The sequence below is a fragment of the Perca fluviatilis genome, chromosome 5 (assembly GCF_010015445.1).
Source record: "Perca fluviatilis chromosome 5, GENO_Pfluv_1.0, whole genome shotgun sequence".
Taxonomy (NCBI): Eukaryota; Metazoa; Chordata; class Actinopteri; order Perciformes; family Percidae; genus Perca; species Perca fluviatilis.
Window position 1 is genome coordinate 15,841,372 of NC_053116.1, and position 26,994 is coordinate 15,868,365.

The window sequence follows — 26,994 nt, forward strand, 5'->3', positions numbered from 1 at the left end:
ACTACAGCAATGCATCATATTTTATAAATTGATCATAGCTTATTTTTATTTGTTGAGATAAAGGCATAATATCAATAACAATAGCAGTGAAATAAATTCAGTGGAGAAAAAAGTAAAATATTTGCCCCTGTAATGTCGTAGAATAGAATTATTGTAGTAGAAATAATGAAAATGCTTAAGTAAAATACCGGTAGGCTACCTCAAAAATATGATTCAGCAGTACTTGAGTAAATGTAGGCCTACTTAGCCACTTACTACCACTTCCCAGTAAAGTAAGGACATTTTTAGTATTGACATTTAAACAACTATATTTAGGGCTAAAGAGATGGGCAACTTTAGTAATATTGAAATATCAGACCCATGTTTACAAGTAGCTTGTGTTTACTTTAGAGTGCTTCCTGTTTATTTTTATTTATTTATTTTTTGTATTTTTTACTTTTTGAGTGCTTCCTGTTTAGAATAGACGATCTTTGGCAGTATTACGTGCGGCTGGTGGGCGTGGCCCACTTCTTGCGCAACATACTACTGCTACGTCACCGCAGTGACCGAAATGTTATAATTTCTCCAGCTGGAGTAATAGAAGCAGCAGAAGAAGAAGCGTTTTTTTTTTGGAAAACTGCCGAGGAACACAAGACTGAGCATCATTTACATGATAAAGGATAAACCAGGTGAGTTACTATAAGAACTGTATGAGGGAATAAAGCAAGGATGGTTTGGTCCAGTCTCATGTCCAGCAGCTTGAAGACAAGATAGTTACAGTGTTTTTTCTGCAATCAATTAAACCTTGGCTTGATACTTCTTTACTAATTTGAACTGATTTAAAAGTAAAAAAAAATACCTGTTCAGTTCCATTGTAATAATTCTCCTTAATCTGTATGTGAAAGTTGTTGCTTTACTAAAAGCCTCTAGAGACGTTAAGAAGAATGATAAAAGCAACTGGATACTGAAATCCTGTTTTATTTTTTTATTTATCAGATTGTGGATGCTGTAAAAAAGCAGTTAATGATAGGTTCATTATAAAGCATGGTAAAAGAAAGTAGTGTACAGGTACTTTTAGCTTGTAATCTATATATCTTAAATCTGTTGTCCTTTTAGTGGTAATCGCAATAATGATTTCTGAGTCAGTTTCCTCCAATGCAATAAATACTTGTATTAGTTGTATTTACAAATTAAAAACAATTTTAAAAAATGTACTTTATTACATAGCAGTACGTTTGACTTTGTGTATCGTATGAGTCCCAACCCCTGTTTTGTAATAAATGGGATGGTGGGGGCTCAGTCTGTTACAGTTCTAGTATCTGTTTCATGTGAACAGCAGCCAGATTGCTCTCGTTGCAAGACAGGTCCTTGAGAGGCCTTCCCTTTCCCACTTGTCAAGGACAGCTGACACTGACAGAGCAGAGTGAACAAAAGTAGTCTCTTAGGCTTTAAACATAACATCCTCTCAGTTCTGACTGGTCATAGATTAGTGTGGAATCAGTCATGTTTCGCAAGACATTTTTCATCTGTTACATTAAGGTGGACTGGGATGTGTTCAGGTAAAAAAAAAAAAAAGACTGTGTGGCACTAGGAGACTATTAAGAGAAGGTAGGCATTTTATGTGACCTGTATGGTTAAATAAAAAAAAATTCTCAAATGTTAACTGAATAGTTAAACATTTTCACATTGTTGAAGTGGTACCTTTAATAGGATTATTTCGTTTTCAGTTAAGTTTTAGAAATATTTCTTTATCACACTGCCCATGGTATCCGTTTTAATTTGACGATGTTAAGTAGGAAGGGTCGGTTGCATTCCAATGTCTGACCTGTATGCTATTGATGTCCATGTTGTGCTCCTTGAAAACTCACAGTCAAACTATCTTGACATACTTTTTTTCCCCTTTTCATATACTGTAGAACAAGAGTATCGCATATGGACGCAGTGATCCGCAGGTGCCCTTTCCTCACTGTGGTGCCTAGTGTTGTCCTGCAGCTGGCTGGGAAGTCATCACTGGCGAGCTATGCCCAAAAGTGCCCTGTGATGATGGACCTGGCCTCCAGACCTCTGGCCAGAGCTCTGTCCTCTTCAGCTTTTGAATCCAAAGGCTCTCCAACAAATGATGGTCAGTTGTAAGCCATCCTGTTATGCCTCTATATGATGAACTGTTAAATCAATACAATTAATGGAAAATTGAATGCAAACAAAATGTATTTATTTTATTTTGTAGACAGAAATAGAAAATAGATAGACAGAAATGTATTCCTGTCTTCTGTAGATCAAAAGAATGAAGTGAAGTTGGCCCCAGGGCATGTCACGCCACCTGCTGGCCAGACTGTAGGCTCTAAATGCCCTTTCCTGGCTGCAGAAATGGTGCAGAAAAACAACAGGGTAGTAAGAGAGGCCAGCTTGGAGCTGCAAGAGGACGTCCAGGAAATGAACTCTGTGCCCACAGGTAAGAAATCGCACAGCCACGCATATACATAAGTCAGTTATGTAAACTGTGAAAAGTCCTTGTTTGGAGCATACACACTCAAGTGACATTTCATGTTCATAGCAAATGAATGTCATGCATTGATTTAGAGATCATTAATAGTGTGCATCTTTCTCGAACAGGGAAACAAGATGTGGATTTATCTGTTGTGGATCTTATCGAGGAAGACAAGGCCAACACAGGGGCACCAAAAACCCGTTTTATACCCATATCTTTCAAAGTGTCACACCTGCTAAAGACTAATCTGCCTGAGGGTGATTAAGACAAATTCTTCTTAATGAACAATAATTCTCAAAGAGATTTATTTGAAGCTTATAAAACCCTCCTTCAACTATTTCCTCCACCAGTCACCTTCCAGTATGACGAGTATTTTGAGAAGAAGATTGAAAGCAAGAAGACAGACCACACATACAGGGTTTTTAAGACAGTGAACCGGCGTGCCTCCTCGTTCCCCATGGCAGACGACTACTCCGAGTCCATTCATGCCAAGAGAGACGTGTCTGTGTGGTGCAGCAATGACTACCTCGGCATGAGCCGTCACCCCAAAGTCACCCAGACAATCATGTGAGTAGGCTCACTGATCAGCTGGCACCCATAATCCTGATGAAGCAGAAATCATATGTGGATGGTGATCATTTCAGTTTCAGCCCTGATGAGATATGAGAATAAACTAGTTTTAAGAAAATAAACGCTTCCTTTTTTTTCTTCCAGCGAGACTTTAAGGAAGCACGGTGCTGGTGCTGGAGGCACACGAAACATTTCAGGGACGAGCAAATTCCACGTGGAACTCGAATACGAGCTAGCTGACCTGCATGACAAAGATGCTGCACTGCTGTTCACTTCTTGCTTTGTAGCCAACGACTCCACATTGTTTACCCTGGCAAAAATGCTACCAGGTGGATTAAATTAAGTTTGGGAATATTACAAAATGTGACCTTAAGTTCCATGCCTTTGCTTTGATAGAAAATTGTGATGATCACATTTTTTTCTTGATTCAGACTGAAATTCATAGAGGAGAATTTATTTCCCCCCATTTGTTTACTCCTTTAGGTTGTGAAATCTACTCCGACGCTGGCAACCACGCCTCAATGATCCAGGGTATAAGAAACAGTGGGGTCAAGAAGTTTATCTTCCGTCACAATGACGTCAGCCACCTGCAAGAGCTGCTTGAGAAGTCTGACCCCTCCACTCCAAAGATTGTTGCCTTTGAGACGGTGCATTCAATGGATGGTAAGTCGAATCCCTCCATGCGAGTGTCTCTCTTATTTAATAGGACATGTAAAAGATTTTTATTCTCGCCTAACTGATTAGTCCATTTTTATAGGACAAACAGGATTTATATAATTTAGTGTTCTTGTCTCCGTAAACTTAAAACAAATTACTGTTATAAAACCACAACAATGTGAATAACATTAGTGTATTTCTCAAAATGACCAATAAATCACTAGTGTTTATTGTGTATAATATAATCTTAAATAGTCTAAATAAAAACGGTGCTGTCTACAGGGGCTGTGTGCCCACTCGAAGAGATGTGTGATATTGCCCACAAGTTTGGTGCCATTACCTTTGTGGATGAAGTTCATGCTGTGGGCTTGTATGGGCTCAGAGGAGGAGGGATCGGGGACAGAGACAGAGTCATGCACAAGATGGACATCATCTCTGGAACCCTTGGTAAGTAGAGGTATTCTACTAATTGTAACACCCTTACCTGTTACATACAGGATGTGCCTCTCTAACTTGTTATGGGTTTCGTGTCCAGGCAAGGCATTTGGCTGCGTGGGTGGCTACATCGCCAGCACCAGCGCCCTGGTGGACACGGTGCGCTCTTACGCTGCAGGCTTCATCTTCACCACTTCCCTGCCCCCTATGCTGCTGGCAGGGGCAAAGGAGTCCATCAAGGTTCTGAAAAGTGAGGAAGGCCAGGTGCTCAGGAGGAAACATCAGAGGAGCGTCAAGCTGCTCCGACAGATGCTGATGGACTCAGGCCTTCCGGTGGTCCACTGCCCGAGCCACATTATTCCTGTCCGGGTAAGGAAATTATTAATTTATCCAATTAATGGGTGCTGATGCAGGGATTCACTTGGGAATCTTTCACTTATAGGACAGTCTCTTTCATAGCCTAAATTACATTTCAGACACTTTGGAATGTGAATCTGACATATGATGTACCTGTGTGGCAGGTGGCAGACGCAGAGAAGAACACTGAGATCTGTGACATCATGATGTCTCATTACAACATCTACGTCCAGGCAATCAACTACCCCACTGTGGCTAAAGGAGAGGAGCTGCTGCGCATCGCACCCACACCACACCACACTCCCCAGATGATGTTCTACTTTGTTGGTATGCCCACTATGAATTATGATGCCTATTTCATAAATCAAAAATATACAAAGTATTTTGTGTTGGATTGAGCAGTTACATTTTCAATTGGAAAAAGAACGAAATTTTATTATTATACTCTGGAAATAACCTCGTCATTAGCAAAGATGATGAAATACATGAACTCGCATTCACTGGCACTGTTAAAGGAAAATATTTTGGTGAATAATGCATCTCTGAAGCCCAGTAGCTGCATTGGATAGTAATACAAGTATTTTATTATTAACCCCAGCACTGTTAGGATTATTTTGAAACTTTTGACACTTTAAGGTTGTATATCTTATATCCACAATTCATGACGACGATCATCCTTATCCTCCTCTGCTTCGTCTCCACAGACCGGCTGGTGAAAACGTGGAAGGAGGTGGGTATGGAACTGAGGCCACACTCCTCAGCAGAGTGTGACTTCTGCCAGCAGCCTCTTCACTTTGAGCTGATGAGTGAGAGGGAGAAGTCCTATTTCACAGGCCTCAGTCACATGATATCAGCAGTAGCCTGATATAAATTAAAACATTAAATCCCTACCAGCCCCACCTCCTATATTCAAGCTATTTATTTAAATTCACATTAAATAGTCAAAATAATAATACATTTTATTTATAGAGCACTTTTCAGGGTACTCAAAGACACTTTACAAAAGTTAAAATGATCATCCATTATTATTAATCACACATTAGCATGGCTCTGGCGCCCCAGGTCCGATGCTTGGTCCTGAGTGGTGGGCATCAGATATGTGTATAAAATGTTCTATGTCACCAAAAAAATGTGTGGGTAAAGTGTTGATTTACTCTTGTGTCTTCACTTTTGCATGTATTGACTATGACTTCAAAAGGCCAAACTTTTACAAATACATATATTTGTACATATGTTTGACATTTTCATCATGTAAAGGAATCCCTCAATAAAAAAACAAATGCAAAGCATTTTAATGAGGCTTTTTACATAGCGCTAGGTTCCAGAGCATCTAAAGGTTGAACTAACATTTTCCAACTCCTATGGGTTGGAGTCCTAAGTGCTGTTTCAGAGAAGCTATGCTAGTAGCAAACATCAGCAAAGGCAATTATGTATTGTTTAATTGTGTTTTTTATGCTGCCTTTCTAAAAAGTGTATTACTAGGTGGGTTGTCTTATTGATTAGTTGCAAATGTGCATATTACGCGTTCCCCAATATCTATGAGGTGTTACGCAAAATCTAGAATAATCTTCAAGTATGAAGGGAATGAGATAGCAAATGGCATGGAATATCACACACTCACTCCAACCCAGTTGTACAGCGAACACACAGTATCTCAAACCATGTCTCACTTATAGTGTTATCTTTTTACATTTACACCAAGGGTATTTGCTGCACATACATGTACTTTATATGTAAACTATTTCATTACATGCAGTTCTTCTGGCTTGTATCAGTTATAACATGTTATGGAGTGTTGCTGTAAGAGCCAATTAGTTCCCTTGGTATAAACCGGAACCAATCTTTGGTTCCTCGGGTGCAACCCCGAAGCACATACAGTTTTTGACCACACGAACACACACACACACACACACACACACACACACAAACACACCAACACCACACCGGCATACATACAAGAAGTGATTTGTCTGGAAACCCAACTAAAATCTCATGGAAATAAAGGGAACCAAAGGTTTTAACTGCAAATATGACTTAGACTTTCATTGTTCAAAAAGGTGCATCAACTACTCTACCCATGGAACAGCACCTCAGGGGCTTAAAGCTTGGGCTTAGCCCCTTCAGTTTCATTGCTTCCTTCTGTAGAAAATATCCCTCAAAGGTCAGATACAATGTGATGGAGAAAGTGTGTGGTTTGGGTATAGGGTTTACTCTTATTACAAAATTAAATAGTTATGATTGTAATAAGTAGCCTATGTATATCATAAACATTAACAACATATATAATGCCACAATAACTATTTATAATATTTATTTATTGGAAAATCTACTGGTTCAGCAAAAAGGCAGACATGCATCAAGTAGTGGTGCTCATGTATAATCAGCTTAAGGGCAGATTTGTGGTCATCTGGTCATTCATTCATGAAATGCATTTCATGGTATTCTTGGTTGTCGCCACACGGAGGCACACTGGGTCTCTTGTATGGAGCTGTGAGGCTGTGACTCCAGACTCCTCCTTCCTTTGCAGATGACTCATAGCTGGTGCAGCAGCTTTCATGATGAACCACTAGATGGTATTAATATAGAACAGGATATTGTGTTTCCCATCTTGATAGTATGGGACATCATATTGGTTGTAATACAATGCAGCACATACACTTTTACCTCACAGCACGTGTCAGTGCATGCTGACATGCAAAATCGGACATTATAGAACGTTTAAATAAATTGAATTGTCAGATTTATACCATTAATGTAGCAGCCTGGTTCTGTTATGTAGCTTTTTCTTCGATAGAAATAACATTTTGTTGACTTTATATGTTTTCTACCCTGTGGCCTATGATCATCATGTTTAGATCAAATTAGTTCAATAAAAAGCCCTTTGCGCTCACATGCAGAGAAGCATCAATGGAGGGGAAGCTCTCCTCCCATTCTGTCTCTTCTCTGAGTGCTTCCCACTGTACATCTGCATGTGACAGGGCAAAACATTCTGTAAATTAGTTTTCTATCTGAGTGAATTACCATGAGCTCACGTTTGGAGCGCATTATGTAACCAAAGTGTTGGTGGGAGTGGAGCAGTCAGGTGACCACCACTCAGAACATGAATCAATAGGCCTACTCCAGTTACATGCTGTGTTGAATTTCAAATCTTGAGACATATTCACTATACAGAGGGTCATACACAACAGCACAATTTTGTTCTTGGATTTGATTAATAAACAGGGTCATTTGCATTGTTTGAGCTCATTGTCACACATTATATCCTTCATCTATCATTGTATTTTGTAGCAGGCTCAGTGCCTTACTGTCAAAAGTCTGAAGGCTAGTCCAACACCTCTACATTTGCTGGAGGAGAGTTCAACTGGAACAGCAATCATGTGGGTATGCGTGACTACAGGCAGTGTATGTGTTGGTTTTCAAACGTATGTGATGGTTGTCTGTTGGAGGCAGGTGCTTAAATAATGGTGTGAAGTAGTGTGGTGATGACATGGTGCCTGTTGTTTGTCCAATCAGTCCATGGTTGAGAGCATTTGTGAGAGGCTGTGTGTGCAGGTTTAGCTCAATTCCTCATTCTATGTTAATCCCGATGCTCTGAACATCTGTCTCCCCGACTCACGTGTGCAGACAGATGAGCTGGGTGGCTGGATTCTCACTGCACACATCTCTCTCTCTCTCTCTCTCTCTCCCTTTTCTTCTCTTTATTCCTCCACATTCATCATTCGCTTGCATAATTATACACATCAGTAGCGTACCATGGGAATGTTGGGGTTGCATTCTAGGAAAGACATTCATGCACTCATTCATTTCCTATTGTGATCACCATGTAATATAGTGTTGGAAATAATTTAAAAAGAAACGTCCTTGATATACTTCACCTCATAAATAACATGAACATTCGGGAAGAGATCAATTTCAAGGGTGTGTCTAATATGATCATAAAAATTATGATGAAAGATGACAACATACTTCCATAGTGAAATGTTCTGCTGCTCTCCTGCAGAAAAATGCATCACCAATTCAAAGTACTCAGCAGTGTGAGTGGTCCTTCATGGTGGAGTGTGGAGGAAAACTACTGGATTCGGCCCATTTTTTGTTGTGTAATGGAGAGTGTGATTTCATTGTAAATACTGCATTGCACTTGTTATCCTGTGTAATGAACTTATAGTTGTTGTAATAAAACTAGTATTGGTGTTTGCTGTATAGTAATATATAGTATCTGGTGCAGTCTAAAATACAGCACATCATAGGATTTCAGTTTCAAAAGTTATCATAAGAGCGCTTCAGAAAAATGCTACATAGGTCAGGGGAATAATGAGACGATAATGCATATATTAGGTCACTTTTGCCAAGAATGTCCACCCTAAAAAAAAGTAACAATCATGCAAGTTGCAACTATGCAAATATTATGCAAGGTTATTGTTACAGACACACTTTGAGCCCCTATGGGAATATTAAAGTGATAGGATTAATAATTAATTAGTTACACACGGTCATTATGAAGTCATTTGGCAGCATTGAACAGAACCAATTAAGTCCATAGGAAAAATATTGGAATCATATTTAGTGATTGTTGGTGATAACAACCCCCTTAAAAGTCAGTATCTACTTGCTATAATATCACAAACAGTAGTTTATAAATATCATAGTGGTTAACAAAATAGTGACTGGCAAAATGATTTCATTGAGAGACCTAGTGATACAAAACTTTGTGATATTTCAGCTATGACTTTAAGTCATAAGAAATAAACTCCTCCCTCTTGAGTTGCTCTACTGTCAACTTAAAAAAAAAAACTAAAAAAAAACTCCCCATGCATCGGAATGGTAAAACGAGAATGTGCATGGAGGACCCTGGTACGATGTGGAGTAGTTGAAGTTGATGAAGAGATTATTGGCTATAAAACATTTGCATTTAAACTTAACGTGAATTAAAGGGTAATCAGGTCTCCATTAGACCTGGGGCAGGTCAGATTCTCTGACTGATGGAAATAGAGAAGAGGAAAAGGGGGACATCTCTTCACTCAAGCAGAAGCGCCATGCACTGGCGGAGCAACATTCAGTGCTTCTTTTTTTCCGGATGAAATGTAGTTTATCGTCGTTTGGTGGACCATGTAGTAAGTGTTTGTGCTTGCATGTAGTATGATATTGAGTCCGATATGTCTAATGTGACGCCGAGTAAAAGCGTGGAATGGCTGCAACTCGAGTTAGAGTCCGGAGGCACTTCTCTGCTCCTGCTGGACTGCCGTTCACATGAGCTTTATGAATCATCCCACATAGAGACCGCCATAAACCTGGCCATACCGGGGCTGATGCTCCGGAGGTTTAAAAAAGGCAACATACCTATCCGGACTATCATCCCCAACCATGAGGATAAAGAGAAGTTCATAAGACGGTGTAAGACGGACACGGTCGTCCTGTACGATGAGTGTACCATGGACTGCCAGGACAGTGGAGCTCCAGCCTCGGTTTTGGGTCTACTTCTTCAAAAACTATGGGAAGACGGGTGTAAAGCGTTTTACCTGGAAGGTAAAGAGCTTTGCTGTCGAATTAACACAAAAAAACAATGGCATTATACATCAATGTAAAATATAGCTAGGCATCGTTTACGTTAACGTGTGTCTGCGATGGAGTTTATAACGTTCGAAAACGTTAACTGACGTCGCTTCACGCTAAAATGTTCTTATGGTTTTGCGCAATATTAGCATAACCTAGCATCGCTATGAACTGTATTAAAGGCTAACAAGCCAGGTCGAAGTTTTTTTTTTACGGGAAGAGGTTTTAAACTTTCGAATACCGAGTTTTGAACGAGAGTAACGTTCGTCTCGATGTTCTTTCGTTACTAACGTTAACGTTACTTCAGCGCCAATGTTCATCCAGTGTTGTAGGTTTGCGGTATGTAAGCTGTTCAAAAGTTTGTGTGCTGTGTGTCACTGAGATTCTCAATTAAAATTCCAAGATGGCTGCGCCATGTTTTGCTCTAGCAGAAACCATTGACATATATATAAGGCAGGAACAGGCATGCATTTCATGAATGGTTCTTTTTTTTGGGGGGGGGGGGGCTTCAATTCCCAACAGCCTTTTTGCCATTGAAAATATTGTTATTAAAAACAAAAATTATATAAGGTGTCATATTTATTTTAAAAATGATTCAGGGCCCATTGGTGTGACTTCTTGTGTTTTGGCTCTTGCCCAGGTGGATTTGTAAAGTTCCACACAGTGTATCCAGAGCACTGTGAGACCCTCATAGACAGCTCCTGTCCCAGTTCTTCTCCTCCGCTGTCTGTCCTGGGTTTTGGAAATCTCCGGATCAGCTCAGATTGTTCTGATGGGGAATCTGATCGAGAGCCGAGCAGTGCCACAGAGTCTGAGGAGAGCCCCATCCCCAGCAATCAGCCTGCCTTCCCCGTCCAGATCCTACCCTACCTTTACCTGGGCTGCGCCAAAGACTCCACCAACCTAGACGTGCTGGGCCAGTACAACATCAAGTACATCCTGAACGTCACACCCAATCTCCCCAACATGTTTGAGCATGACGGCCACTTCAGGTACAAACAGATCCCCATTTCGGACCACTGGAGTCAGAACCTGTCCCAGTTCTTCCCAGAAGCCATAACATTTATAGGTGAGTAGGTCAATAACTTGCGTTGTGTCACATTTTTCAGTAAAATTATAATTTTTAGTGTGTAGGCTGTTGTTTGTTTTGTCACAAGGAGTGTCATGTACTGTATATTAAGCCCATGTGGGCTGGGCACCTTTTGGTATATGATACCTTAGTATTAATTAAGTAATTGTTTGCAAATTATGTTTAATTACAATGTAGTAATCAATACTTCTGGATCATTTAATAATTGTTTTTTAAACTGGTTTGTGAATGTGTTTGTGGGGGGTGACTTGTGTGTTATTTTCACAAGCAAACTGGTTTACACTGCGTCACATGATAAACGTTCCCTCCCTAACCACTTGTATAGGGTGTTATAACACATTGTACAACAATATCACAGAATTTCTTTGATAAAAAGCAACAACACATTGATCTTGAAACTAAATATATAGTTTTACTTTTACTTTTGATTTGTTGTCTCTTGCCACAAGTGCACCTAAAACCACAGCTTTGTGACTTGTTTGTTTGGTGGTTGCAAGGCTGTGTATCATGAACTAGTTTCCAAAGGGTTCAGAGGTAGAATGAGGAAGGAAATGTTGTTTCCACTCTCTTTGGGGTTATGTTTGAATGTAGGTTCACAAGTAAAGCGATTGTTTGCTAATCTGTGTAAGTAACGGTATACTAGGTATGCAGGTTTTTTTTTAGATCAAATTGTTTCTCAAAACAAAAATTGAGTTGCTTAGTCACACCATAAGCTTATGTTACCAGTATTGTGCCATCAATAGGGTTACTTCTGTCAGCTAAGAGCCAGGATCACATTGATGACATTAAACATTGTATTACAGGAAAATATGAATCAATGAAAATAATATTTAGAGCAACAACTTTCTGCTGACCGTAGATTTCCCTTCCTCTCACAGATGAGGCTCGGTCTAAGCAGTGTGGCATCCTGGTCCACTGCCTTGCTGGCATCAGTCGCTCAGTCACAGTCACCGTGGCCTACCTGATGCAGAGACTCAACCTCTCGCTCAACGACGCTTATGACTTTGTCAAGAGGAAGAAGTCCAACATTTCCCCAAACTTCAACTTCATGGGTCAGCTTCTGGACTTTGAGAGGACGCTGGGGCTGCACAGTCCCTGTGATAACCGTTCCACCAGCGAGGAGCAGCTCTTCTTCACCACACCAACCAATCACAACGTCTTCCAGCTGGACACACTGGAGTCTACATGAGGATTGATTAGATAGCCTTTGTGCCATTTCCTGGTGTCTCTGAGGGTTTTCTGAGCCTGTCAGATGCCGAGCTAGCTGACACAAGGAGTAAGTCAGTTACAGTATTTCTGCACCAAAAGGAACTACATTGATCTGTTAAAGGAACAGAGTCCGTATTGTAGAGAACATGATACATTAGATCCTGCCTGCCTTAATTTCTAACACAAGGATGACTTTTGCTATCAATGGCATTAATCAATGGTCATGTACGGCCATAAAAGCAGGACATTTCATAACTTTTCTGTTAATCTAGAATTGTTGTTTGACTGTTATTTGTTATTCACCAGCTGTAAAGCGGTTCTTTGTATACGTTGTAATTATTGCCTTGGTGGTCTAAACAAAAAGTCTTTGGCCAATCAGAATGTTTTCTGGGGTCCAATCCAAGATGTTTTTGATGGTACTCTTACTGAGGGCAAAAAGCTACTACAGTGATCCGGCCTTGAATTATTGTCCAGTTTTTCTTCTGATGACTGTCTGCAGCTCACTTGCTTACCACAGAAAGCATATTTTCGTGTGCTATCACTCAGAATACCTTCACTAATGTCTGGTAAGCACCATTATGTTAAACAGTTATTCTTTAAATACAAGATTGAGTGTTCACATTCTGTTAAAATATCAAAGTGAAAACATATTATTCTCCAGAAACACTCCTGTACATTTTATTGCTTATAACTGCATTATTTGCATGTGATCATGTTCTACCAAGGACCTTGTTTTGTAACCTTTAGGTCATATTTCCTGTTGTTGTTGAGGCCTTGACCGTAACTTAACATGGAATTGAACTATTTGTCAGTTACCAGGTCGAGGTATACTGTATAGGACTGGCTTTTGCCACAATGGAAAGGAACAAATGTGTAAGTAATCAGTGTATAAAGGAATGGATGTTCACATTATTTTTTACTCCAACAGTCTTCAGTCTGCAGCTACTCCTTCAGTGGCACAGCGATGTGTAATTAGCTGTTCTCTATTGCCAGTCTCGTCTCAGAACAAATGAGTGAGTTTGATGTATGAGAGGAAAGGAAAGGAAATTAATTTGACAAATGTGTTCTTACCTCACAGAGAGACATTTTCAGGGATTTTTATACAAGTCATCTGTATCTCGTCATGGCCTCTTAAAGTGCATCCAAGGGCTGTTTCGTTTGGTATGTTTGTAAAGATGTACAAAAAATGTGGTCGTTATGGGGGACGTTTTCTTAAAATCATGAAGGATGTGAAAGTGACCCTATTTTGACCCTTATGTATAGTATATGTAAAGCTAAATGTCCAAGACATTCTGTACAAGTTTATACAACAAATATATTGTATATTTTTACTTGAATACCTTTTGTTTGTCTTTATTTTTTTTTAATGAAAGTCGATAGCACACGTTCATAAAACAGAACAAAAGTGGTTATGTGGTTGAGTCAGGACCTTAGAGTGCTCAGAGAAGTCAGAAAGTTGTGGCTCTGGTCTGTCCAGCCCCAAGGCTCCAGATGTGGTCAGATGTTTTCTGTCCACTCTGATGCCTGGCTTCCTGTCTCCCCCACGCTTTCTGACACAAAGGGCTAGACCTGTCAATTACAGTGCAGACACACCTACTACCGTTTACTCAAACCGCTTAAAGGAAGAGGAAGATGACACAGCATGTGCTCAACCACAGATACTTCCGACAGCTCTCCTCTGCAACTTGGGGAACGATCAAATTTAATAACAGCGTTGTGCAATCTGCATTTAAAGCTTATTAGCCTCAGTTAAACACATGTTTTGTTCTTTATTATGATTTAAACATTCATTAGCAAAAGTGCAATATCTTGTAAAGCCATAAATGCATGCGGTTGTTTAAAATCTTCACATGCTGCCATTTAGAGAGTGATATTCACATCGTCTGTCTGCCGCAGTTATACCATTTTTATGATACAATTTAAGAAGTAATTTAAAATATTAACACCAACGTTAGTTAAAAGCACTGTAGAGTAATTCAAAACAATATTTAGATGTCAGAATTTGTATGTTATTGCCAGTGGCAGAATCAGGTGTGCTTACTTTGCCGTATCACCCAATGATTAGACTACACAAAGTCTGAACGTTTCTATAGTTGATGGAAGAAATATGTGTTGTACTCCTGAGCGTTATGTCAGATTTATGCTTTGTTCCAGCTCCGTGAATTTTCAATTCTTTCTGGTATTGTTTCTACCTTGTCTGGGAGGTTTATGTTCTTCACTAGATGACAGAAAGATGATGCAGTGAATTCCCTTCCCTGAAGAAATTATTTTATGAACTGCAGCCAAGCCTTTTAAGTCATGAAAAAAATAGGTGGAGGGAAATGTTCTGTAGTTGATCTGTGCAGCAGTTCATGGTCCAATAACTGTCACTCTGTGGGATTTAATGACTTAAATACTGCACTAAAACACTTTTAGTTCCAGCAGGGCTGAGATGATGACTGAGAATGTTGTAGCAGGCTGAAACTAAAATCTTCAACTTTCACAGAAGCAATACAGCACATGAAGAGACTTGCCTAGCAACACGTCGCAGTTGTGATAATAAAAGCTGTTGAGTGATGGGTTTTCCAGCGTGACTGAGCCCGGCCAGCCACATACCTGCAGGGCAAACCTATGATTAAGTCTGAAAAGACACCCACGACAAGGCAGAGGCGATGGGTAGCTGCAGTGCATGAAAGATAGGAGCACACTGCCTGGGGATGATGGGAGTGAGAACCATTAATCAGAGAGCTCTTTTCTGTAACACTGTGCATCTACAGTATATAGACAGTACTGTACAAGAGTAATGAGAAAGGATTTACCTTTGGATACCAGTTTTTATTGCTGTTGCATAGAGTCTTTAAACCCTTATCCCCAGGTATAATATACAGTAGCTGTTCAAGTTGGGATTCCCTAACAGCTGCTTTTTGGCACCAAGTGAGTGTCTTACCTGGGAGTTAAGCATAGCCTTTTTGCCAACTTCAAAAGCAACATGTGCGGTCTTAAACGCTCCTGTTTTCCCCTATTACTAAGTTACTCAAAAGAAAATCCGTCCTCACGCCTGCTCATGTAAGTATAAATAAACAGAGAAAATATTGTGAACTGAAGTAAAACCTTTGAGAAAGAAAAATCAATGTGTGTTTGTGTGTGTGTGTGTGTGTGTGTGTGTGTGTGTGTGTGTGTGTGTGTGTGTGTGAGATTCACACATTTTTTTTTGTTGCTGTCACAATATGTTTTGTGTGAAAGATAAGTTGAGTATTTTTGTCCTGTTATGATCACCCATGAAGGGAAGCAGAGGCTAATGCAGTGCTTACTCAGCAGTAGTTGCTGGGGAAGCAGATGTGCATTACACTGACAGGATTTTAGCTCGGGGTGGGGACGGGAGGGGGGGGGTCTGTTTGCAAGAATTGTTTGTGTGTGTGTGTGTGTGTGTGTGTGTGTGTGTGTGTGTGTGTGTGTGTGTGTGTGTGTGTGTGTGTGTGTGTGTGTGTGTGTGTGTGTGTGTTGCAGAGGCTGAGCAGAAGCCAGTCAGAGCTGGTTCACACCTGCTATGGTTATGAGAACATACTTATCATACTGCATGACTGACAAAAAATTCACAGCTGCTTCTGCCTAATGCACAATAAATGGAATAGTTCATATATTCAGCTCACCCTCGCTTAATATAGAGACTCATTTTCATTTTTACATAAGGATAAGGACCAATTCATCTTGTAGTCTCAGTAGAATGATTTAGTGTTTTGTATTTCCATATAAGAATAGTTCTAATAGTTACGTTAGTTATGAAAAGGGCCACTATTATCACTATTAGTTACAGATAGTATACAGCCTATCATCTGAATAGCTGCCATCTTTACCAAATGGATTTTTACTGCCAGTGGTCTCACTCTGTTTGTTTACATCAGATGTTCAGGACCAAGGAGAATAATCCTAATCTCAGTATTTTGCCGAATGCTGTCTCTGACACCATGTCACTGAAGAGGAGATGACATCGTTGATGCTGTGCTGTCCTCTGAGCCATGCTGTCTTTATTTCTGAGAGAGGACACGTCATATGTCAAGCGTTTAGACAGGGCCGTATGATAGGAATACAAGGTTGTTACCAGCAATGACAATAAACAGGAACATTTTGAATTCTTCAAAGTCAGTTTCAGTTAGTGGCTACATTGAAAACACAGACATTCCCTTTAGCCATAGTTCCATTGAGCTATGTATAACTGTATTGGAATGGCATGTATTATACCGGTGATTTCATCTCCAGTTGTTGGGGATTGCCATTTGATTCTTAGGAGCTTTTCGTAGCCATTTGCGTACTTCCTACTGCCCCATATGTGTAATGGAATAGGCCTAGATTCGAAGGAAGACGGGCTCTCATGACATAGAAAGGAAGGACGCATTTAAGACAAGGCTCAACTGTGTGGTTTGTCGCCATACTGTAAACTTTAACAACATTATCACAACTGATTATGACATTTATTTATGACATCTGTCATGTCGGGCTTCCCGGCCATCTAACAGGAAGTACCTTATCTCTCCAGTAACCCACTACAGATATGCTATGTTTTCAAAACAGCCCTCACAAACCTAACTTGTGAGACATAAATCTTTTCTAAGAGACATGTATGAGGAAGAAAAGTGTCAGTTTTGGCAAGGAGGATACTGGGTCATGTGTAAAGCACAGCCACATGGAATACTAGTGGCAGAGTGAGGCAGCCATCTGTTAATACAAGAAGACTCTCATTTTGTGGCCAATTTCACCATCCGGTGATGTACAGTACTCCCGCTCTCACAAAGCACAAGAACAAGGTGATATTTGTTTGCAGTTTAATCTGTGGTAAAGTGAATGCAAGGGAACATTCCTGTCTTTCTAGACCCAACAAAAAGTAAAGGTCATCTGTCCATCATGTGTTCTTGCTTAGGAACTACAGAGGAGGCCATGCTGGGAACTGTCTTGCTATCTTTTATGTCATTCACACAAGGCCATATGTTGCTTACAGTAGAGAATTGCAGAGTGAGCCAAAGAGCATGTCTGTGCTTTTACAACATTAGTGACCCAAATAATGATGTCATAGCACAGAGGACAGGGATTTCCAAGTCAGACAAAAAACAAATTAACTCAATAGGACCACTGGAGGAAAGACACTTTTCTCATTTCTCCAGTTCCACTCAGCTCTTAGGAGCTTTATAGCATCTTTTAGCTCATTGTTTTGGTTTTTCTGCCCTCAACTTATCATTTTGGTTCACTCTCACAGCTTTCATAGCATCACTTTCGACTTCATTAGGCAACTGTTTTCCACGAAAACCCTAAATCCTAAGTACACTACCTGCCCAGCACCAAACAGTAGACAGACACAGTTGGCGACTAGCTGGTCAAATATAGTGGAGCATTTATCAGCTGAAGAGACAGAAAAATGAGCTAAACACTACTCCTAATGAATGCTTATAATGCTCCATATTCTAAATAGGCAAATGTTTCCTACGTTCGCCACATCAACTTAAAAAGTAATACAGCTATATGTCAATTTGTAAAATTCTCAAAAGTAGTTCCACCAGCTACAACATAAAAATGCTACTTACATGTTAATGAATTAACAATAATCATCCAATAATGATAATATAACAGTTTTGCTCATGGAGCACATTTACTACTTATGGTTACATTTTGAATGTGAAAACCTTTACATGTAGTGAAGTATTTAAACATTGTAGTATTAAGTATATGATCTAAATACTTCTTCCACCATTTTACACACGTACGATTTTCATTTTTTAAAGTGGTAAAAATAGATAAACCCTCCAGTGGTACATTAAAACAAAACAATGGCTGTTATTCATTTGAATCGATGAATAGTTATTGTGGAATTTGAGAATTCTGTGTCATGTAGTCTTGCTGTTCTATGGGCCATTATGGCCGGGGCAGTCCAGAAACAGTACTTTAGTGTTCTCAGCAACAGAAGTGGGATGGAGCATCATGATACAATATTCTGTCTGTTCAAGTTTGATTTGCAGTCCTTCCACTCTCTCTTTGTCTAAAGCCTTCCACTTCCTCATTGTGTATTTATGGCAACAAAAACAACCTACCATTTGCTCTCCAAAAACAGGCAATCATCTAAGTTTCTGTATTTATTCCAAATAAGATTATTTATAATAATTCCAAGGTTTCGTTTTCATTTTTAGAGAGGCGAAAGTTGCTCATATATGGCAGCATAAAATCATCCTTTTACCCTTAAGAGCCAGAATGTTAATAGCACAAAACATCAAACATAAGAAGTCATTATCACATGGCCTAAATTATAACTAACAATGAATCTAGAGAGTTTTAGAGCATACATTCTGTGTTTCATGCCATTGTGAATGGGCTAGAGATTAGGCTGTAATATTCAGCGCTGGACAACTTCCAAAACCATATGATGTAGAGAAGCAAGAAAAACAGGAATCCTCTAAACCCAAAAGCCTTCTGGCTTTAAACAAGGTCTGCATGCGTGGGCCGCAAAAAGATGGTATGAGTAGTTAACGCCTTCCAAACTCTGAACCGTGTCCGGGGTATTCCTTGCTCTTATGGGGATTTTATATGTTTATATTTCTCTGTTGGCGTAGCTTAGTAACATAGTTTTAGAACAATTTTATGGTGGATCATGTCTCTTGTGTGATGGGTGAGTTATAAATCAATAAAACAGTGCAGTGTGTGTGTGTGTTTGTGTGTGTGTGTGTTTTCCTGACTACCTTCGGGGACATATTTCAGACTAAAGACCAGTTTATTGGGGAAGGCTTGTCCAATTGGGGACAAAAGCCGTGTCCCCAATTGGGAAAAAGCTGATTTTTAGGTGAGTCTAAAGTTAGGGTAAGGCTAAGGTTTGGGTTAGGGTTAGGCAAGTAGTGGTTATGGTTTGAGTTAGGGTAAGTTTCCAGGATATGTGAATTAATGTAAATCTATGTAATTTCCCCAATAGAGTGTTGGTGTGTGTGTGTGTGTGTGTGTGTGTGTGTGTGTGTGTGTGTGTGTGTGTGTGCGTGTGTGTGTGTGTTATGTTTGCACTATGCAGCTCCGTATCCTTCTGACTCACTCTTAGACAATGAATAACCCGTTTTACCCAACACACACACATACACATACAAACACACCCACACTCACACACACACGCGTGCACACACACACACACACACACACACACACACACACACACATACAGACACACCTACACACGCACACAACTGGTAGAATAATACTGAATTAAGTCAGTTACATAATATTGATAGCTTACTATTACCTATTACAAGTCCTCTCTATCTCAGTCACTTTCAGAGGTCAGTGTTACAGTGGAGTGAGTGTTACACACAATAAGGAAACAGGTGGCAAATGTGTCCCTGAAATCCACATAACCAACGGTGGTTCATAACCGCAGTGTGTGTTAATAACAGCAGGCATGAGTCATCAAGCCTGTCTTACGTAACTGCATCACTTCTCCACCCAACTCGCTGCTAGTGCGCCACACCCCAGATTCATTCACACATTGCTCTGCTATTGACCAGCCTTCCATTGATGGCAGGGAGAGCACTACTCATCCTGTTCTCACGCTGCAGACGGCAGCTTAAAGCTTATACAAATCCTGGGTAGCAGAGCAGTCTAATCAGTGCGATAAAAAAACAAACGGTAACACTTTACTTGAAGGTATCTACATAAGAGTGACATGACACTGTCATGACACAGTCATGACACATGAACCCTAACCCTAACCATGACTTGTCATGACAAAAACTAAATGACACTTACAGCGTTATGTCATAAATGTTTATGACTTAACTCTCTTATGTAGATACCTTCAAGTAAAGTGTAACCAAACGAACACTGACATGACATTTTTTCACCTGATGTTATCACTTGGTCTTACTGTAGTATTTTGATCAGTGCAGCTAGACTGGAGATAACTGTAGATAGTGCAGTTGATGTAGTGTGATATATATGCAAGACTGCTGAGATTGGTCTGGCAGAGCAGCTGTGCTTCACTGCAGATCGGGGTTTAAAATCCCATCAGTAACAAAGACCATGAGGACTAGATGGAGCTAAGAGGACCCTTAGGGAAACAGGGAAAGATGGAGGGAGGTGGGAAGGACATTCAGTCAGGCCACTGACATCACCTGCTCACTCAGAACACAGTCGAGCCCATTTCACATAATAAAACTGCAGAAAGGTCTCACAATTTAAAAACGATGGGTGCTTTTTAAAAATGATATATATTCATTTTGGAAATGGATGAGTCATCACATATTCAGTCTAGAAATCAGAATGTGATACTATAATGAACCAATGTTGTATTTATGGTCATTTTCAAAGATAAGTTTCGCACATAAACAATTTATACCCTAAATCATCAACCCCTTTTCATCCTGGATCTATTTACTGTATGTGTTTTTTATAGATTGGCAAGTAAGTATTATATGTCTTTGGAAGGCGTGTAGCTGTGACTTGAAATCTCCTCATCGACTGGTTCCTGTAACTGAGCCAAACAAGCAGATAAGATTGTGTTTTCCTGCTGACATCAAGTGGCCACAGTTGCTAACTGCACGACTCCTCTGCCACTAAAACTGCAGCCTTTTCACCTGGGAATGATCTCCTACACAACTAACAGAAACATTTAGGATGTTACAAAGATGTTTTTGTACTGTTTTGTTCAGGAATTCCTCTGAATGTGGCGCTTAAATTAAAAAAATCATATATTTCTTCTAGAATTAAATGTCTGAAAATGAATCTTTCTACTCTAATCATCCAGATATTTCAATATACTAACGCGCGTCAGAATTAAAGTGGTTTTAACAATAGAACTGTTATCCCTTTGTAGTTAAATAGCATTCTTAATATGGACAAAGGCATCTGATTGTCAACTGGTGTCGGTCAGTCCAGATCCCCTAACATGGGCACTAACATGATTAGACATAAATAGCTCCTGTCTCAATAGACTGTGTAACTAGATACTTACACAACAACCATGAGAATAGTTCACATGCCGTATACAAGAGCCACTATAGAATACAAATTACACAGATAAATCAAAATGTAGGGTTGACAGCACAATTTCACACAAAAAGTTTTTTTTGTTTTGATATTACATCAGTGATATTTCAGGCCTCCAAAGACCAGCGAAGCAAACCAGGAATGAAATTGTAAACTAAGTGTTGTTGTCTGCTTCTCAATAACAATTGCTGAAAGGCACCGACCTAAGGACAGAACATAACATGTCTGCATCAGGCCAAACACTTTGCAAGGATCTCAACTCTGATCTTAAAGTGAGTATTATGAGAACATTGTAATAAGATTGTTGTTAAAATGAAAAATTTACAAAAATGACTGCTCCGACAAATGCATCTTGTTTATTACATGGTCGCACATTCCAAACTGACTTTTCGTGTAGAAATATGCAGGAGTTCCAGGGCATGAGAGGGGGATAAGAAGTCCTAAGGGTATCTAAAACATACAGTAATGTATACAATGTGTACATAAGAACACAGTACAGTATACAAACTAGATCCAGTACATTGCTCTAAAAGTATGATTAGTCTACCAGAGCCTGGTGTAAAACTATGTTGAGTCATGGATATGTTCTGCTTTGTGCACACATACATTTTCTGCCCAGCTAAACAACATCAGCCCCTCAGTAAGATGATTTGTAAACTGGCTGTGGCACTTTAATGTTAAGATTTAGTCAGAAACAAACACAAAGTTGATATTTCGAGCAGCTAAACTGGTACACTATGTGGCCTCTATAGAAAATACAAGTAATTTGGATACATTTACACAAATTCTGTATACATGGGCTCCAAAACTAGTTACAAACTCTATTTACAACGATGCAAGAGATGGTAGAAAAATACAGAAACATTCAGCTACAGTATTCGACTGAATCTTGCAAAGTCGTTCCATTGTTTCTATCAGCGGCATCCAATTGAGATTCCAGTTTTCCACAGATGACCGTGGAGTCACAGAGAAATACAAAAATAACACTCTGGATCTTCTCTTGCTCAGGATTACTCCACTCCTTTCATGAACTCCAAAAACTCTGTAGAATTAACGAAGACATAGTTAGCAAATAGCTTCTGAGCCTAAAACAAGCCTTTATCAAGTTAATGTCTTATTTGGTGTGTATTTTGTTGGAATGGATGACTAATGATAGATCACAGAAAATGAGAGCATTTGATCTACATAACCGTTTCACCCTGTCTCTTCTATCACTTTAATACATTTCAAACTCCTCACCATCGTAGTCAATTTTGCCGTCGTTGTTCTTGTCCCCGTCTTTCATCAGCTCCTCAATGTCGTCCTCAGTAATTGCCTCTCCTGTAGATTCCAGCATCATTTTCAGCTCGTCCAGGTCAATGTAACCATCTGCGTTCCTGCACAGAGGAGTAAAATATATTAATGCACATAACAAAACCTAAGTTAAGCCTCACAGATGGTGGTGGAGGAGGTGGTGTGTTTGTGTGTGACATGTGACTGATCATATCTTGCATTCAAGTGTTTGGGAACCATCATTGTGTTTGTTCTTTGATGCTTGACGAGGTGTCTGGCTTACATGGAGTGGGTGTTTGAAATATTCTGTGCTGTCAAAAAGGATTATGGAGCAGATTACATGCTGTACTCAGCAGAGCTACTTGGCATTTTGTCAGTATACATACGTGCACATGGGGAGCATACTTTGCTGGAAACCCACTATGAAGAATTTGATGACTAGTCTGGTGATTTTTAGATGATAGCACTCTCCTATTGTAGAGGCCGACATTGAGTTTAAGGTATGTGTTTTGTGAATTGCTAACTTGATTCTTATAATTCAATGAGACAACCTCGCAACATGGTTTAAACCTCAAACTCACTTGTCAAACATGCGAAACAGCTCTGCCAGTTCTTCCTCTGACTTCCCTTTGCTGTCGTCCTTCATGCACCTTACCATCATGACCAAGAACTCGTCAAAGTCCACCGTCCCACTCCCTGCACATATACAATACACTTCATTACATCCTTACAACCCACACTGGATATACTTTTATATTATCTAACCACCAGAACTCCAATGTTCTGCTTAAAGGCCCAATCTATGAACATAGTGTACCAATAGAAATAGAAATCAAAACACAGTATTGGAACCTGCAATGAATCATAAATTGACTGAATGGTCGTTTAATACAAAGTCACAAGAGAGTACCTAATTATATTTATAAATGTTTATGATTTGCTAACAAACAACTGTTTTATCATTTAGTCAATTTATGTGGCCTACTGTAAATTACACTATTTGACAACATGACATATACATTGAAGCGTTATACAGATCCATGATGCTATTTTTTTATGTTTCATTATTACATCAAATGGAAAATTCAAGATGACTTGTGCATCATCTGATACGCATTTCCCTTTATTTCAGCCTGACATATCTTGTTGTATGTAAGACCCATGACTATCATTTGACATTAAGTCCAGAGGGGATTGAACTGCATTTGTCTGCACCACATGACTGTGCAATGATGAACCTGCCAGCTGGGCCGTGGAGAGGAAGAGGTCAACGACAATCAACCAGTGGCACAGCGGCGTTTTGATTTACCGTCTTCATCCACCTCATCAATCATCTCCTGCAGCTCCTCTGGTGTGGGGTTCTGGCCTAACATCCTCATCACCTTCCCCAGTTCCTTGGTGCTGATGCAGCCATCTTCTGCATCTTGTACGAAGATGTCAAAGGCGGCCTTGAACTCTGCAAAACCACACAGTGAAACAACTCTATATCAACAACAAATGTGATGGACCTGGACATGGTGAGCCACACTTTTGCAACAACCTTGCAACATGGTGTGTAGATTATAATAATTAATTCACATTTTTTTGATGCATGCTTAAAGAGACTTATTACATGTGTACAGTCTGAAAGACTATGTAATTCACGCACCATTTTTCTGTTCTTCTGTCAGCTGCTCAACCTGCAAGAAGTAAAAAGTTATAATAATTAATGATTTGGTTACTTCATTGTACTATATGTACCTTTTTGGGAAATCAGTGTCTTTGGTACAGCCTGAGTTAATGTACATTTTTATGTTACTCTTACATCATTATGCATTTCGTACAAATTCTTAAAAAAGCCATAAGAAGTGTTTCACTGATGGAAATCGAGTAAGAAATCTCAAGATACCACCTTTTGGACTCCATTATCTCTATCTGTATTGATAACTTTTCAGTCTACAAAGGTAATACTTTGGTCCCACACACTGGGGCATCCTTGACAAAACACAGAACCTATACATCATATGTGAGAGCCTGTAAGAGGAGGAGTTAAAAATAAACAGACAGGATCAGGAACCACAGATAAAGGACACAATACACAGTGCTTTAAATTAGCATAGCTGTGGATCTGGCCCAACAATGGAACAGTAATCCTGGAAAAGCTACCACGAATGAGAGAGGGAGACAGCTGCTTATGTAAGAGTTAATGTCTGCCGTCCATTATAAATTGAACACACACACATGAAGACGCACTCATATACACACACACCTCTTGTGATGACATATGAAAAACTCCATCTAAACAAACACATGTAATGTACGTTCCCGTGTGTTTTTACTGTCTCAGCTGCACTGCTCATTTGGGATGTGAGTGGACGGGACAGCCGGCTGACCATACGGGCGGAGATGAAAAGACAGCCACACAGCTTTCAGGCTCACAGATAATGCTGGAATTCAGCCATGGTGGGGGTTATCTAAACCTGAAGCCCTTCTCTGGCACCAGAGAACTACGGACGCAAAAGCGTCTGAGCAACTGGCCCAAATTAGCCATGTGAAGTGGGACTGTTCCATTTCAAGTCATGAATGAAGCAGCACAATGCGAACCAGGGACCCGTCCTGTCAGTGACCTCCTGAGTGGATCCTATCAGCTTTGATAGGGCTGAAGTAGGAGAACGTCTAGAGACCTATATGGTGTCAAGGCTCTGTTGACGTAAGCTGGTGATGGAGGCGATGTGCTGCGCAAGCCACATCAACAGGGATTTGTCAACCATTCAAGTAATGTCAGATGTCAGATGAACAAACTGCTGGGGGACTTTTTCATACAACAAAAGTGCCAGAATATTCCATACAACAGCCAGAATATTCCATACAACAGCCACTTAAAGTACATTCTTACATTATAAATCACTGATCATATGTCACAAACTAATAATAAATGTTAGGGATTAGGGTTTGTGATCCAAAACAACATCACTCTCATACCAGATTTAGTTCACACACAGATTTTTGGTTAGCATCCAACAAACTAAAATCACTTCATCAGAGGAAGCCAACTGCGCACTTTCAGCTGTATGAGTTGTGAGAGGACGTACCGCTGCCTTGTAGATGTCGTTCATGTTGGAGGCTCGTCTGCTGCCTGTCCTGGTGGCGTCCTGGCACAGAGGAAGGAGGTACTGTCCAGCTCAGAGCAGGACACTGGCCCCATCCTGGGAGGGTTTTATAGCTGGAGCCTGTCTCTGTCTGGTCCTTCCCCGGGCGGACCAGCCTCCCCTCTGTTTGTGCCTACCCGTGTGTCCATCAATGTGTGTTTGTGTATGTGTGTCATTTGGCCAATCTATCACAATCACCGGGCTCAGATAAAAATGCGGCAGCTCTTAGGGGGCATACTTGGGAATGGAATGAAGTGAGGGGGGCATGGTGAAGCCTAATCTCCAGGGAGGGGGCTATAGAGACACTCAACATTCCTCTAGACCTGGACCAGAGACGCGGAGGGCTCAGGAGGGTGTGTGTGTGTGTGTGTGTGTGTGTGTGTGTGTGTGTGTGTGTGTGTGTGTGTGTGTGTGTGTGTGTGTGTGTCTGTAGGGCAGGGGTGGTAGAGGAGGTATGAGGCCAGGATGGGATTGACGCAGGCTACAGCCAGCAGACCATGAAGGGAGGATAGAAAAGGAGGGCAGAGCTGTGGAGTCAGAGCAGAGGAAGGTGCATGTGAGGGCATGGTTCAGAAAGTCAAAGAGCTCATCATACAGGTAAAAGTCTATATTGACTTGGCAGACATTGTGACTTGTAGAAGGAAAAGCACAAGGGTAAGTAATAACATTAATGAAGGTTCCATTCCATTTAAGGCTCCTGGTAAGCCATACTGGTGCTCAACACCAGGGCCCTGGACCTGGGACACCTAAATAGAATACAGCCATTTTTAATGTTAATAGACCTATAGAACTATTTTTCTACTGAAGAAGTAGTCTCAGTGTGATCTGTGGATTATCCAGAGTAACTGCAACACTGTTTGTGTAAAAATGTGAAGTTTCAGTGATGTGAGAATGAGAAAATTTTATTCCTCGATTGTATTGGCGTGAAGACAGAAATGTCAGGGCAAACAGGGCAAATAAAACCAAAGTTACCACTAGAGTCAAGTTAAAAAAAAAAAAGTTTTTGTCATTTGGGTGAAAAACATGAAAAAATATCATTGTCTCCATATATTTAACTGCACAGATATACCTGGATTTATTTACATGCTAAATGACACCTTAATCATACACATTAGATTTAGCCTATGAATAAGACAGTTCTGGCAATTCCCACTTTACATGATTCATGAGGATTTTAATTTAGCTTTCATGTGCAGCACAGATATAGTCAGCAGAGGGTGCTGCTCACTATATATCGACTAAATGAATTTGTTGCACAAGCCTGCCTCCGGATA

General features: G+C 40.1%; 3 protein-coding genes across 5 annotated transcripts; 2 read left to right on the forward strand and 1 right to left on the reverse strand.

The window, feature by feature from the left end:
• The first annotated feature begins 571 nt into the window (after positions 1-571).
• LOC120558427 (5-aminolevulinate synthase, nonspecific, mitochondrial-like) lies at positions 572-6,424 on the forward strand. 3 transcript variants are annotated; one of them, XM_039799422.1, is made up of 11 exons: positions 572-668; positions 1,896-2,101; positions 2,255-2,431; positions 2,593-2,724; positions 2,818-3,034; positions 3,182-3,366; positions 3,521-3,700; positions 3,977-4,141; positions 4,230-4,498; positions 4,651-4,813; positions 5,191-6,424. In XM_039799422.1, the coding sequence occupies exons 2-11, from the start codon at positions 1,912-1,914 to the stop codon at positions 5,349-5,351; spliced, it is 1,839 nt and encodes a 612-aa protein (XP_039655356.1). In that variant the 5' UTR covers positions 572-668; positions 1,896-1,911; the 3' UTR covers positions 5,352-6,424. The 3 variants fall into 3 exon arrangements, with proteins under 3 accessions (XP_039655356.1, XP_039655355.1, XP_039655357.1); XM_039799421.1 differs by lacking the exon at positions 572-668 and adding an exon at positions 1,376-1,538; XM_039799423.1 differs by lacking the exon at positions 572-668 and adding an exon at positions 1,560-1,587.
• Positions 6,425-9,280: 2,856 nt separating this feature from the next.
• LOC120559823 (dual specificity protein phosphatase 7-like) lies at positions 9,281-13,672 on the forward strand. The gene is made up of 3 exons (XM_039801853.1): positions 9,281-10,009; positions 10,677-11,105; positions 12,005-13,672. Exons 1-3 carry the CDS (start codon positions 9,640-9,642, stop codon positions 12,313-12,315), a joined length of 1,110 nt encoding a protein of 369 aa, XP_039657787.1. The 5' UTR covers positions 9,281-9,639; the 3' UTR covers positions 12,316-13,672.
• A 7,978-nt stretch (positions 13,673-21,650) lies between these two features.
• tnnc1a (troponin C type 1a (slow)) lies at positions 21,651-25,815 on the reverse strand. Its single transcript, XM_039801808.1, has 6 exons — positions 25,664-25,815; positions 24,241-24,271; positions 23,902-24,048; positions 23,174-23,288; positions 22,560-22,696; positions 21,651-22,362 (listed from the first exon to the last, which is right to left on the reverse strand). The coding sequence occupies exons 1-6, from the start codon at positions 25,685-25,687 to the stop codon at positions 22,331-22,333; spliced, it is 486 nt and encodes a 161-aa protein (XP_039657742.1). The 5' UTR covers positions 25,688-25,815; the 3' UTR covers positions 21,651-22,330.
• Positions 25,816-26,994: the final 1,179 nt, after the last annotated feature.